General features: G+C 37.3%; 1 protein-coding gene across 1 annotated transcript in view; it reads right to left on the bottom strand.

Moving 5' to 3' along the window:
• The window catches only part of syne2a (spectrin repeat containing, nuclear envelope 2a), a 63,466-nt gene that overhangs the window by 17,215 nt on the left and 32,423 nt on the right, over positions 1-13,828 (bottom strand). The window contains exons 19-29 of the mRNA XM_056481502.1: positions 11,591-11,728; positions 11,328-11,429; positions 10,649-10,825; positions 10,401-10,559; positions 8,635-10,320; positions 8,401-8,535; positions 6,206-6,387; positions 4,459-4,522; positions 4,008-4,117; positions 2,719-2,860; positions 2,488-2,639 (exon numbers count right to left, since the gene is read on the bottom strand). Of these exons, the coding sequence (XP_056337477.1) occupies positions 2,488-2,639; positions 2,719-2,860; positions 4,008-4,117; positions 4,459-4,522; positions 6,206-6,387; positions 8,401-8,535; positions 8,635-10,320; positions 10,401-10,559; positions 10,649-10,825; positions 11,328-11,429; positions 11,591-11,728 (3,047 nt within the window). The remainder of the gene's footprint in view (positions 1-2,487; positions 2,640-2,718; positions 2,861-4,007; positions 4,118-4,458; positions 4,523-6,205; positions 6,388-8,400; positions 8,536-8,634; positions 10,321-10,400; positions 10,560-10,648; positions 10,826-11,327; positions 11,430-11,590; positions 11,729-13,828) is intronic.

The raw sequence follows: 13,828 nt of genomic DNA on the forward strand, positions 1-13,828 counted from the left end.
TGACCCAGCCGAGGCTTGAACCAGCATCCTTCTTGCTGTGAGGCGATTGTACTACCCACTGCGCCACTGTGACACCCCTCATATAGCAACTGTTTATAAATAACATTTCTGCACATTTACTAAATTTGTCCTTTTTCATTCTGGGTTCTGGGTTGACTGTGACAAATATAGACTTGTATTTAAAAGTGTGTGTATTTTTATTTTTATTTTTTAGATAATTTAACACATTGATTCAGCAATGATCCATTACTCTTATCAAATTTGTTATCAAATATTATAAAAGCTACTATTAATAAAATATTTTACAAGAATATGTGAGAAGTACAGCTGCAAAAAAAAAACTATACCTGAAGAGAGAATTTACAAAACAAAACTAATTTTTTTTTCATAAAACATTTTGTGCTAATTTAGCAAACTACCGATAACATTTATTCCAAATTTGACATAAAAATGTTATTTAGATATTTTTCCACAAAACATGAAAAATGATAGAATGTTTAGACTCACAAAAATAATGTTTTAAAGAGCCCATATTATGGGTTTTTGAAAATGCTCTTCCATGTAGTGTGTAACACAGCTCTAAGTGAAGTGAAATATCCAGCTAAGGCTTAAATCTGTAAGTGTACAGTGTTTAAAACTATTGATTCATCTATAAAGGAGTCGACTCATAGTGCTTCAAATGAGTCATCTTGATAACGATTCATTAGGTGTTTCGTGATGATGTGACTACGAAACACAAGTAGTTGTGCACGCAAACCCGGGAGATTTGAAACCTGCAGCCCTAACCACTAACACAGAAAACACACACGCACGCACGCACGCACGCACGCACGCACACACGCACGCACACACGCACGCACGCACACACGCACACACGCACACACGCACACACACACACACACACACACACACACACACACACACACACACACACACACACACACCGGTCGAATGAAGTCACGGTGTGCAGATGGATATTATTGACAGTCTACCTAAAGATGAAACCTCAGCAATATAGCCCAGCCTTGAGCAGTTCGAGTGCTTCTGGAAACTACATGCTTACAAAGAAGACTTCATCGGTTTGTAAAAGGAAAGACTGTCAGAACATGGATCAGTGCATCATGGATCAGTTTCTACCCCCACTTCACAAGTGTAAGTACGTGCGAATTTATGTATTTAATTGTGTTTTGTTACTTGTAACCGCATGTACTGTATCAGGTTAACGTTATATATTCTCATATCGCATGTGAAGCCACATTGAAAAACGCGACGCGTGCCGCTTTGTTAACGGATCGTCAGCTGTTCCTACACACATGCAACGGTCAAGTTTCAAAACGATCAAGTTTCAAAACAGCTCAGGTTCGAGCTAAGGTGTCTAAATTGCACCTAGCAAGCTGAACTGGCACTCTAGGCGAACAGTGAGGGTAATGTGTGTGTGTGTGTGTTGTGCAGGGCCGGTTCAGCAAGCTGAACAGCCGCTCTAGGCAAAGGACGATCACGCCGCCCTCAACACGAAAGTGACCCGTTAGCAAAGTGAGGACGGAGGGGTGTCGCGGATATAACTTAGGACGCGAGTGGTGAGGGAGGTGTCGCGGACGTCGCCCTCTCTATTCTGCCGCCCTAGGCGCGGATATAACTGCTGAGGACGCGGGTGGCGAGGGAGCTGTTGCGGACGCCACCCTCTCTATTCTGCCGCCCCTAGGCGGCCGGCTAGGTCGCCTCTATAGACGCGCCGGCCCTGGTGCTGTGTCTAAGGAGGAGGAGGAGGGTAATGTGTATGTGTGTGTGTGTGTGTGGGGTGTGTGTCTGTGTGAAAAGAGCAGGTAGACTGTGATGGGCTAGGAGATCTCCTTGCCAGTTCTTGGAGTTTTTGCTCAATAAAATAGTTAGTCATCTGTTTTTTCAAGTCAATCGTCTGTATCTACATTCACCCACTGGCAGCCAAAATCCACACCTTACACTATAAAGCGTGTATGCACTGTGACTACTTTTATATTGTTGATTAGCTGCTGGGCATTTCACTCTGTCTCGCGCTGAAGGCTGTCAGTTTCGACCAATCGCAACAGGCTGTCATCGGTCCAATCAGCGCAGATTAGCTTCGCGCTGAGGAGGGGTTTGGGAACAAATGAATCGCTGAACGATTCATATGGGAGTCACTGGGATAATTACGTAAAAATAAATGCAGATTATAAGACCTGTTGTTGGACTGTTGTTGGAGACCCTTACAACCAAAATATGACCCTATTTCACATACAATATGGGCTCTTTAAAATGAGCCAAGAAAGCAGTATTTGGTTATATAACCCTGAATTTCAAATCCCAAAAAATTGTTATTCTGAAGATATATTCTAAGGAAAAGAAATGCTGTAAACATTAACTAAATACTAACATTTAATTAATAAATAAATACAGTAAAACCTGAGAATATTTAAGTGCTCTCTTAGTTTTTGACCACAGCTGCAGTTTTATAAGCAGTACGTGTCTTACCTTTCCCGAACACACATCTGTTGTTTCCTCCACTGTTGAATGAGCTGATGTCTCTCTTGCTCCATGTTACAGCCATCCTCCATGCGCTGAGAACTCTGAGAAAACTGAAGCTCAAAGTCACGCCACAGAGTCTCTGTCTGATCCTTAAGAGCCTGAATGAGCACACACACAGCATTCACATTTGTATACAAAATGCACCCTAGGTGTCTGAAAGTGGTGTGTGAGACTAACCAGTAGATGTTGGAGTTCACTTCTCAATGAGTCAGCAGAGATACTGGTGCTGCTGCCGCTGGGGGTGATAGGAAAATCAGATTCCAACTGCTGACTATTGTGAAGCAGCTGCTGCTGGAGGACTGATTGGGCATCTCTGTAACTGAAAAAAAAACAGGTTCAAGACCAACCATAAAACCATAAAATATCAATAAAATTGTGAGATTTGCTCAAATCTTATTTGTTTTCACTGGCTTTTCATTGGGATAATTTGTACAGTTACAGTTCCAATTTTGTCCTTTTTATCCATTTTCTTATATGATGCATGCTTTTATTGATTTTTATGTATTGTGTTTGTGTTTTTTAAAGCTCTTTTTGTGCTCTCTGTTGCTTTTAAATACATTTTGACTTGATTTACAGTATGACTGTGATTATGGTTATGATTGGTTTTTATAAAAAGTTGTGCTCTTTAAAACCTTTAATTTATTTTGGGAAAAAAGTCACTTTTGCATATAACACATATGAACTTTTGCTGAAAAGTAGTGTTAAAAGAAAATACATGAATGAATGAATGAATTAATATATATTCAATATAACTGGAATATAATATGTTCTTGCTAAAACAGTTTTTTAACAAAATTAATAGTGTTAAAAATATATTAAATAGCAGATTTTAACTAATAATATTTTTAGTTTTACTTCTTTTGTATAATCCTTTGCATTGTCAGCTACTGCTGTAACTATTTAATTGAGTCTGCAGTTGGGAGAGGGGCGATTTGGGGGTTGTGGAAGTATTCATCTGGTTTACAGGTCAAACTAGGAAAAAAAGGTACATAAAAACTATTATTTTAAAATTTTACATTTTTATCATGCTAACAAGGAATGTATGACATTTAGCTTAAACAGCACTTAGTTGTTGTTTTTTTTTCCTAAAAAAAACTTTTTTTACCTAGTGTAAAATGTTTTTATAAAACAAAATGAGTAAAATATACATTTTAGCCAAACTTATGATGTTTGCACAGCCCAAATTTTGAAAATTAAAATAAAAAAGACAAAAATATCCAAAGGTATGAACAAGGTTTTTAACAGATATTCATTTGTTCATGTTGTGCTTTGTATTTTACTATTCTCTTTTTTATTTAAAAATCTAATGATTATAAATAGCTTAAAAATCAGTAGCACTTACTATAAATTTAATATGTAATTTTAGAAAAGCCTCTTACTCTCTGTATTATCAGTTTTTAGATAGAAGACAGAAACATACAGCACACTATTATTTGAAAGCAGTAACTTGCATCAGAGGGGTTTACCTGCTCTGAGATTCCTCCACAGTGGCCTTCTCTTCCTGTGCTGGACAGGGGTGGATGATGGTCCTCTCTGCTATCTGTTTGATCTCCACGATGTTGGTCTGGACAACAGCCTATCAGAGAGAAGAACCACAGCGTCATTACAAGCAGGGTCAAACAAACCCCAAAACAAGCGAACACTCTCAGCGAACAGCCCTAATCAATCTCAGCAGATTAACTCCTCTGAGCCGTCCATGTGCTTAAGAAACATCCAATCAGAGCTGAGAAGGAGCTCACAGGCTTTATCTCTGTGTTTGGTCACAACAATGCCGAAATAACGTGACGTTAGCACAGGGCAGATACAAAACTTATGGATGCTCTTTTGTTGGAGTTATGGTTATAAAGGAGCTCATAAATCAATAAAGCCTGATGCACGTACTGTAGTGTACAGAGTTTGAGACATGAGCACGTGTACCTGGGAGTGGACAAGGCTGAGGTCATCAAGTAGTACGGTCTCTCTCAGCGGGACACTGTCCTCCCTGCTGAGAACACACACGTGCACGTTCATTGAAGTACTGTAAGTGATTGAAAACATGCTGGTGGCTTATATGTAAAGCTAATTATAATTACAGTTTACCACAAACTAAACATAATAAAACTTGCATGCATAAACTTGTATGCATATAATATGACTAAGTATAATGATTACAAATATAAATGTGTTTCTATTTCAATTTTAATTCATTTTAAAATGTAATTTAACCTTATGATGGCAAAGCTAAATATTATATAGAGATGTCACCCCTTCAACGTTCCCTCAGCCGCCATGCTTCCTGTCGCCGCAACAGTAGTAAGTGCGCCCTCAGCTTTTGACCGCTGGGTGGTGCTTTAAGCATATATTTTCAGCTTTGATTTTTCCCCTGGCGCCATAGTCACAAACTGTGGTTATACCTAAAAATACGTGTTAGTGAGGCGTCGGTACCACTCACGGCAGTATTGCTCCTTTTAAAAAGTGTTACCCACTTTATATTCATAGTGTGTGCATGCATGCGCACACACAAAATAAGCGATAACACTTTGCAATAAGGTTGTATTAGTTAAATAGTTAATGTATTTACTAACATGAACAAACAACGAACAATACATTAACTACAGTATTTGTTCATATTAGTTAACGTTAGTTAATGAAAATACTGTTGTTCATTGTTAGTTCATGTTAACAAGTATGAATTTGGATGTTAACAATGCATTAGTAAATGTTAAATTATGATTAATAAATGCTGTACAAGTATTGTTTATAAGTAGTTCATGTTAGTAAATGCATTAACTAATGAACCTTATTGTAAAGTTTGACCAAATAAGTGGTTTATATAGCTTTATCTTTATCTAAGTTGTTTATATATCTTTATATATCGTTTAAATATAATAACACATTTTTACCATCACTTGCAATCAATTTATTGCATTTGTGCTTAAAATAAAATAAATTAAAGAGTATTAATTTCCTTCCTTATTTCCTAAATTCCTTCCTTTGCACAGTTGCAGAGCAGTCTGTATGAGGGATTTTGAATAACGTTCTATGAGAAACATGTAAATATTTAGATAAAAACATAAATAATGCTTTTAGCAATACAGTGCAATGAGTAATTTCATTTGAGTAAACCAATTTATTTATTTACCCATTACTTCTGTCAGTTTTGTAAAAAAAAAATCTTTGAAGTTTATTTCGGGATCAAAAACACAATTTTTACAACTGACAAACCTCTATTTGTCTGCTTCCTAAATTGCCTACTGTTCGATTAGGTACTACATTTGAATTTACTACATGACCATGACTTCTATATAGTAAGAATGTGAGTAGTATGAATTGAACTCGGACGTAATACATTCGCCATTAATCATTATCACGTGACCTACCCAAGTCAGTTGCGTCGCTTTACGCCAATACATGAATTCTGTCACATGGCATCATAGGATAGCTTAGCATCCACTGGATTCACACTTCAGAATCTTGCAAGAAGTAGTAGATTATCTGGGTACTTCTCACATACTGATTTTCTAATACTATGTATTCGGACATACTAATCGGCTCTCATGCTGTTTTTAGGGTACTATATAATATGGAAATATGCGATTTCAGATGCAGCCTTTGTTATACAATACAATAACAGCAAATACAATTTAAAACATTATATTTCTAAAATGTGCTCTTCATTTCTTGCCTGTCCTGACATGGTGCCAAGTCACTTGAGGAGACTGTGAGGTGCTGAACGCCCTCCACCCTCTGTGTGTCTGTTCTCTGATGAGGGGTGCTGAGAGGAACACTTTCTGCAGACTCCAGACTCTCCTTAATTCTTCTCAAGGCTCCCAGATGAACTGAACAATCAGCTGCTGTAGTACATACCTGTGGTTTAAACCCAAAACCCATCATTAAATCAAATAACTGCAAAATCGTTGAAGATAATGACATGTATTTTATCTGTATAATTAGTTGGCAGCACTCAGGTCAAGTTTCCTATCAATACAGAAGTCTGAATGTAATGTACTGTAATGGCCATTTATAAAGAGTGCTAAAAATCCCATTACATGTGAAAAGGCTTGATAACTTGGCTAACTGGTTGTGATTAAGGAGCAATGCACAAGCAGAACGTAAAAATGTCTATATCAACCTGTCCTAACATGCATGCAGTCAATTAATGATCCATATTTTAAGAAGTGACATAACGAAAAGAAATGTGGGCACAAACTTCTATACATATCATTAACTGACAGATAACAGTTAAGGTAAGAAGCAAAGACTAATTTCAACATAATGCAGTAGTTCTCACATGCAGAGGAATGCACAGGTATATTTATTGTACACAGATGATTCAACTGCTAAAAACAAACAAAAAACACAGGATATTTGGTTTATAGAAATAGTGGTTTAATTAAAACGATGTTCTGATTTTAAAAAAGGAAACTTGCATTGCACAAACCAATCAAAAAGAAAGGATTGTGCTCATGTCTGTCCCTCACTGCATACAAAATAAGGTCTTGTTAAAACTAATATGTTTTAGTTTTAAAATGCATAACTTTTTGCTGTGGCTATGCCCTACGTCCACACTACCCCTGTGTTTTTGAGCCCCAAAAATGAACCGTTTTTGGAAATGTTGAAGAGGCCGTTTTCGTTTTAAAAAACTGTTGCTCCGTATTAGTGTGAAAACAGAGACATCTGAAAACGGAGGCTGACTGGGATTTTTTCTCAGTATTCATTCATTCATTTTCTTTTTGGCTTAGTCCCTTTATTAATCTGGGGTCACCAAAGTGGAATGATGCCCTTCCAGCTACAACCCATCACAACATCCATACACACTCATTCACACACATACACTTCAGACAATTTTAGCTTACCCAATTCACCTGTAGCGCAAGTCTTTGGAATTGTGGGGGAAACCCGGAGAAAACCCATGCCAACACAGGGAGAACATGCAAACTCCACACAGAAAAGCCAACTGACACAGCTGAGACTCGAACCAGCGACCTTCTTGATGTGAGGTGAACGTGCTACCCACTGCACCACCGTGCAGCCCTTTTTTTCTCAATATTAAGTACATAAGGCTCAGTCTTGCATTCTTTCTTTGTAAGTTCAGACTTCGCAAGTTGGATATGGAAAACAAACTCCCGAGGACACCTCAGGTAAATCTTCAAAGCAAACAGTGTACTTTATAACGTCATTCACATCTTAACAATGAAATAAAACATGATATGAGGAACTGCCTATTTTTATTTTGATATTAACAACTTAACAGGCACCAAAAATGTTGAGGCGTCGTGTAGCTACAAATTTATATGACCGTCATCTTCACTGTATGCTTATTTAGAAGAGCCTATAACATAACTGCCTCCTTTCATTTTCATTGAAAATACGAAACATACCCTCTCTTTTGCAGAATATAAATTTTAATAATTAATAAGGGCCATTATAAAAAGTTTAACGTACAATGTACAATACAGGATAGGTAAGCTATCAGTCAAATGTCCAGAATCAGTGTATGTGGTTACATAAATTCCTATATTAACTTGTGTTTTGGCTGAGCACAAAGACATTACCTGATAACAAGTAATAGATTCAAAAGACCAAATAATCATTAGATAGAGACAAGATTAATTAATCAGCATGTTTAACAACTATAGATCCAGCACTATATCCTTGATTAACTGTCCAACGTGCGCTGCTCTGATCTGGGGAGGTATGCTAGATGAGATATATACCGCGTTTTCAGCAGTAAAGTGTGGACAGAAATCTTTTAAGAAAAGCTAGGAGAAACGCCAGTGTTGATGTGGACTATTTTTGTTCTATGCCGTTTTAAAACTAAAATGTATTTGTGTAAACGGGGCCTAATTCAGTGAGGGGTAAACCTGATCTTTTTCTTACCTCCCACTGTGTCCTGACTGACTGAGAGAGGAGGTCCATGTCTCTGAGCTGGGCATCAGAGCAGAAATCCCCCATTCCCTTTAGGGCTTCTAGAAATGTCTCCAATACTGTAGGCCTCAAAAAACGTGATATTGCCTATAGGAAAACAATATAGCAAAACGCTAATAACTTACAGTGTGTTTTGGCTGACCATTTAATATTTTTAGAAACTGTTATTTTACAAGATTGTCTCACCTGTCTTTTCTTGCCCTGTTTTTTAGATTTGTCTCTGGTACTGATCACAGTGATCACATCTTGTATGTGCTCATCCAGGTGATGTTTGGCTTTATCCAGTCTGCTCCTGGCTAAAGCCTGAGCTCTGGCATACACCTCATTCTGAACTGGGACATGAGGAACGCCTGAAGCCTGTGCTTGTTGTGGAAAGCTGTGACTTCTTGCTAGAACCCTTTGTTTTTGGTGCGAAGTCGTCAGTGAGGTCTGAGACTGCAATTTTGGCGGTGAACCAAGGTAGTGTTTAATTGGGGTTTTTAGTTGAGTTACTGTGATCGCTTCACCTAAAGTGCTTTGGCAGGAAGCAGACTGGGTTTGCGATTGCTCATCATGGGGTTGGGTAAAGCTGCAACTTTTGACTAGAACAGTTTGTCTTTGCTGTGAAGATGCTAATGAGGATTGAACTTGGTGTATTGGTGGTGAACCAAGGTGCTGTTCAATTGGCATTCTTAGTGGAGTCATGGTATCTGATTTAATCAAAGTGCTTGTGCTGGATATACTTGGGGATGTAACTGATGGCTCAGTAGATTGTCTTGAGTCTGTAGATACAACTTGAAGGTCTTTTGGTCCAAAGCCACTAGTTTGGTTCGACTCTACAGGTATAATCTGGAGAGTGTCTGAAAGTCCAAAGCCAATAGTCTGGCTTCTGTTTACATGGACAATCTGGACCTCTGATTGTCTAAAGTCATTAGTTTGGCTTAAGTCTACAGAAACCACATGGAGAGGGTCTGAGGGCTCAACGCCACTGAATTGGTGTGATTCTACAGAGATAACCTGAAGAGGTTCTGAGGATCCAATGTTGCTAGATTGGCTTGACTCAACAGAGATAACCTGTAAAGGGTCTGGGGATTCAAGGCCAGTGGTTTGGTTTGATCCTACAGGTCCAAAGCCACTCATCTGACTTGAGTTTACACAGAAAACTTGAGGCTCTGATTGTCTAAAGCTACTGGCTTGACTTGAGTGTACAGAAATAACCTGGAGAGGGCATGATGCTCCAAAGCCACTGGTTTGTTTTGACTCAATAGGGATACTATGGAGAGTATCTGAGTGTCCAAAGCCAATGGTCTGGCTTGTGTTTACAGAGACAACCTGGACCTCTGATGATTTAAAGCCACTTGTATGGCTTGAGTCTACAGAAACAACCTGGAGAGGGACTGAGGATCCAATGCTGCTGGATTGGTTTGACTCTATAGAGATAACTTGGAAAGGGTCTGAGGATCCAGGGCACGAGGTTTGGCTTGGGTCCACAGAGATAAGATGAACTTTAGTCTGGGGTTTTATTTGAACCTTCCTGCCAACAGCGGATGACAACAAAGGCTGTTTGAGGTCTGCTTGCTGTATTTGGCATTTAGCTTTGCTTTGATCTTTGGGAGATTTATCATGAAACTGACTGAGGGCCTGGTGCTGTGCACCACTAGTGGCTTCAAATTGTGTTTGCATCTGAGAGGAATAAAAGTCTTGTTTTTGAGGTTCCACTGGGCTGTCTAGGGAAAGTTTGCTGCTTCGAGAGAACATCTGATAGTGCTGAATGCTTCCAGTTTGAAATTCAGGCTGAGAAAGTGCATGCACAAAAACCTTGGAAGCAGGCTGTGCACTTTCAGGCTGTCCTTCACGCTTTACTCCATGAGAACTGAGCATCTCAGTAACCTCCTGACAGACATACAAAAAGATGTGAGATGTTATAAAACTTTCAACTTCCTTCACAGATCCTGCTCTCTCATGAAACATACCTGGCAGTGAGAGACTGTCTGTTTCAGTCGGTCTTGTAGGGCTGTTATGCTGAGGTAAGGCAGGGTGGAGTTCTTTTGCACAGATGTCACGAGAACTTGCAGGTCCTCGCCCTCTGTCACCACCAGTCCTTCCAACTGTAGACCTCTAGAGATCAGAGCCTGCAATTGAAATCAACAGAGATGACAGTTTGAAAGCTCTGCTTTAAGTATCCAAATTAACTATGCCAATCAAAGCCAATTCTGCTCACTTTAGCTCTAAGATGTGACTCCAAGTGGCCCCGACGCTGCCTGCTGCTTAGGTGCTGGCAGATCTCTTGGGCCTCTGTACTCCAGTTTTCAAGCTCAGCCAACCTGCCTTCAAGAAGAGACGCTGCTCTCTGGAGCCCCTCACACACCTGATCCACTCGGTTTAAAGTGTTATACATCTGGCCAAAAAAGTGCACACATTTGGTCAGCAATTACTCTCATTAGAATCACACAATATTTTTAAAGCATTTCATCCAAGAAAAAAATAAATCTAAGGTTCCAGATTAGGGGTGTCACAATAAACTTCTATAGAGAGTAACCAAATAAAATGAAATATTGACTACACATAGGACAACTTAAAAATGACTATTAATTATCTGGTGTACACTTTAACATAGGAGTCAGTGTTGAAAACTGAATGCCCTGCATCATTAAATAAATAAAGATGTCAATGCAGTGTGTATCCACTAATAACACAAACATACAGCTACATGATGTATTGACAGTCCTAGTCAATTAAATTGATATGTACAAATGCGAATGAATTGGTGTAAAGACAAGATTCAGTAAAAAAAACGTTTATTTCTCATACAGAAATGACTGATATATGACTTTGTTTTTAATTTCAACCTCCTTTTGTATACATCTAATAAATAAAACATTGCTGCGTTATTTCCTAACCTCTAGCAGTGCTTGCTTGAGTTTCTGAAAAGTTTCCTCTTTGCAGTCTGGAGATGGAGATATTGAGTTTAAATCAAGCTCTGAAATCTTTTTAATGATGCCCTGAGGAAAGGAAGAATAACAGTTTCACAAAGAGAGTGGAAAAAAGAAAATTATTGTGAGTAAAGGCTGAGACAAGCAAATAAGAAAACAAAACAAAAGCTAGGATAGAATCACCATATAAACTGTAAAAGTTTGCAGCTTGAACAGAGAGCTCAGTATACCTGGAGTTTCTTTCTGTAAATACGCAGAGGTCCAGATGACACTTCGAGAGTATCTCTAAGTACCCAGCCCGATTCCTGCATCAGGCCTTGAGCAGTTTGAACACCTGGGACTGTACAGACGGGCTGATGGGTCACTGCCTGAAAACATGCCATTCACAAAAGTTTAATTCTCTGTTAAACAAGAACATCTTAAAAAAACATCAGGGTGCGAAACGACAGAACAAAAGGTTTTAAAAAATTAAAATCTGATACTTTAATGAACAGCAAGTACAGATGATGAAATGAAAAACCATAGGTATGCTCATTTGTTTTGAAACACAATAGGCTTAAGTATACCAACTTGTCAGTGCAAGAAAGGTAAAAACAGTTTGAACTATCCACCAAAAGATATGCAACTTAAAAAGAGAATAAGAGAGGGCTGGGTCTCAGCAGTTTAAAAACAAAACTCTTTATTCAATGCTGTCGAACAAGTTCATACTGTATAGCAAAATAAACTTTTTTGCCACACCTGCTTTTGAATGAACTGAGCAGATTCACTAGCTGTAAATATTGCTTGACAGCTTTGAAACTATATTCTGCATATTATTTGGAATTGTTTGCCTTATTTTCCCATTGAAATATGTATTTATCTAATGCCACATCACCAACTTATGGCTATTTCATGGCAAAATGTATATCCATAAAAACAGATTTTTCTGTTGAATTTTTAATAAATAATTTAAGATTCTTCCTGGTGGTACCTTTTTAAAAATATCCATCAAAGTACTCTCCTTATAAAAATGTTGTCTAATGGTATTCAAACCTCCACATTCCAACTAAATGTGTTTAATGGTAAGAGCAGCTTGGCAGTAATTACATTTAGGTGGTATTTCGTTATTCAGTAAATACAAATGAATCAACCTAAAATATCCAATTCGACATCTAGTATAGACAGCTTGTTCATGCCTGGTCTTAAAATTATAATTTGCAAAGTGTCTTTAATTTATTTTCGGGCTAATATCATGTAATTTATTATTTATGCAGTCCCCTTCCCTTTGCCATGTTTCATTTATATACAAATTAATTGTAGGTTTCATGTCCTCAAAAGGTTTTATTTTTCCATTGATTATTTGCGGAAAATAATGCATGTTATTGTGCCACTTGTACTCATACTACACACTGACATGCGTGTTGATTTATTTATTTTTTTATGTGGTAAAATAAAAAATAGTAAAATCGAAAATGTTTGAATTCTTGGACACTCATTTGATATAATATTGAATGTCAAATCTAATCTATTTTATTTAATTGTTTGGCCTAAACTTTATTTATCCTGCGAATCCTAATTGTTGAACAATTGTTAAAATGATTTTTTTATTGTTGTAATATGTTTACTAGCTCATTGTGAATGATCTTAAAAAGCATCTACTACTTTTAAATACAAATGGTTTGTAAATAATGCAATAATACAAAGTATGAAAATGCAATCATTAAGCACATTATGAACTTATAAGTCAGGAATACAGCATTTGAAGCTGTAGTTTTGTAACTGCTTACTAATGTTTATTAATGTAGAGTTTAGAGCTGCACAATATTGGAAAAATCTAACGTTGCAATATTTTTTTACTCGATATATATTGCTACATGAAGACAATATGAAGACAATTTCACCAGATGAGTTCAGTTGAATAACTGGAAAGAATTTATGATTTTAGATTTGGAGTGCATGGAACATAAACAAATTATAGCATAGATCAATTCAATAAACAAAAAGATACAAATTAAATAAACAGTGTCTCATTGTTTTCAGAGTCAAAATGTATTCAGGTATACAGTGCTAGAAAAATTAAAATGTAAAATAATACTGCACAGTCTTTGTTTTATAAGCAATTCAATAAAATTCATCTGTATTATTTTTTTAAGTTACAAACAGCGCAATTTCTTATGCCTGAATGCTTTTAAAATCTTCACAGGCCTCAAAAAACACTAGAAAAATGATAAATTATATGTTAAATGATAAATATAATCGAGACTCAACACTGTGTATACTTGTGATGCAGAAACAATATATTGTGCAGCCCTAGTAGAGTTATTGCTTAACAAATGATGAATTACCTATTTGCTATTGCTTAGTAAATGATTTATAGTGTGCAGTTATTATAAAGCGTTACCAATTAAGGTAAATCATCATTGCTAAAATGATAAGTGTGTTAATTTTGGAGCATATTGAAAACTACAGTACATTGGTTTATCTTTACA

Source organism: Danio aesculapii, chromosome 20, assembly GCF_903798145.1.
Source record: "Danio aesculapii chromosome 20, fDanAes4.1, whole genome shotgun sequence".
Lineage (NCBI taxonomy): Eukaryota > Metazoa > Chordata > Actinopteri > Cypriniformes > Danionidae > Danio > Danio aesculapii.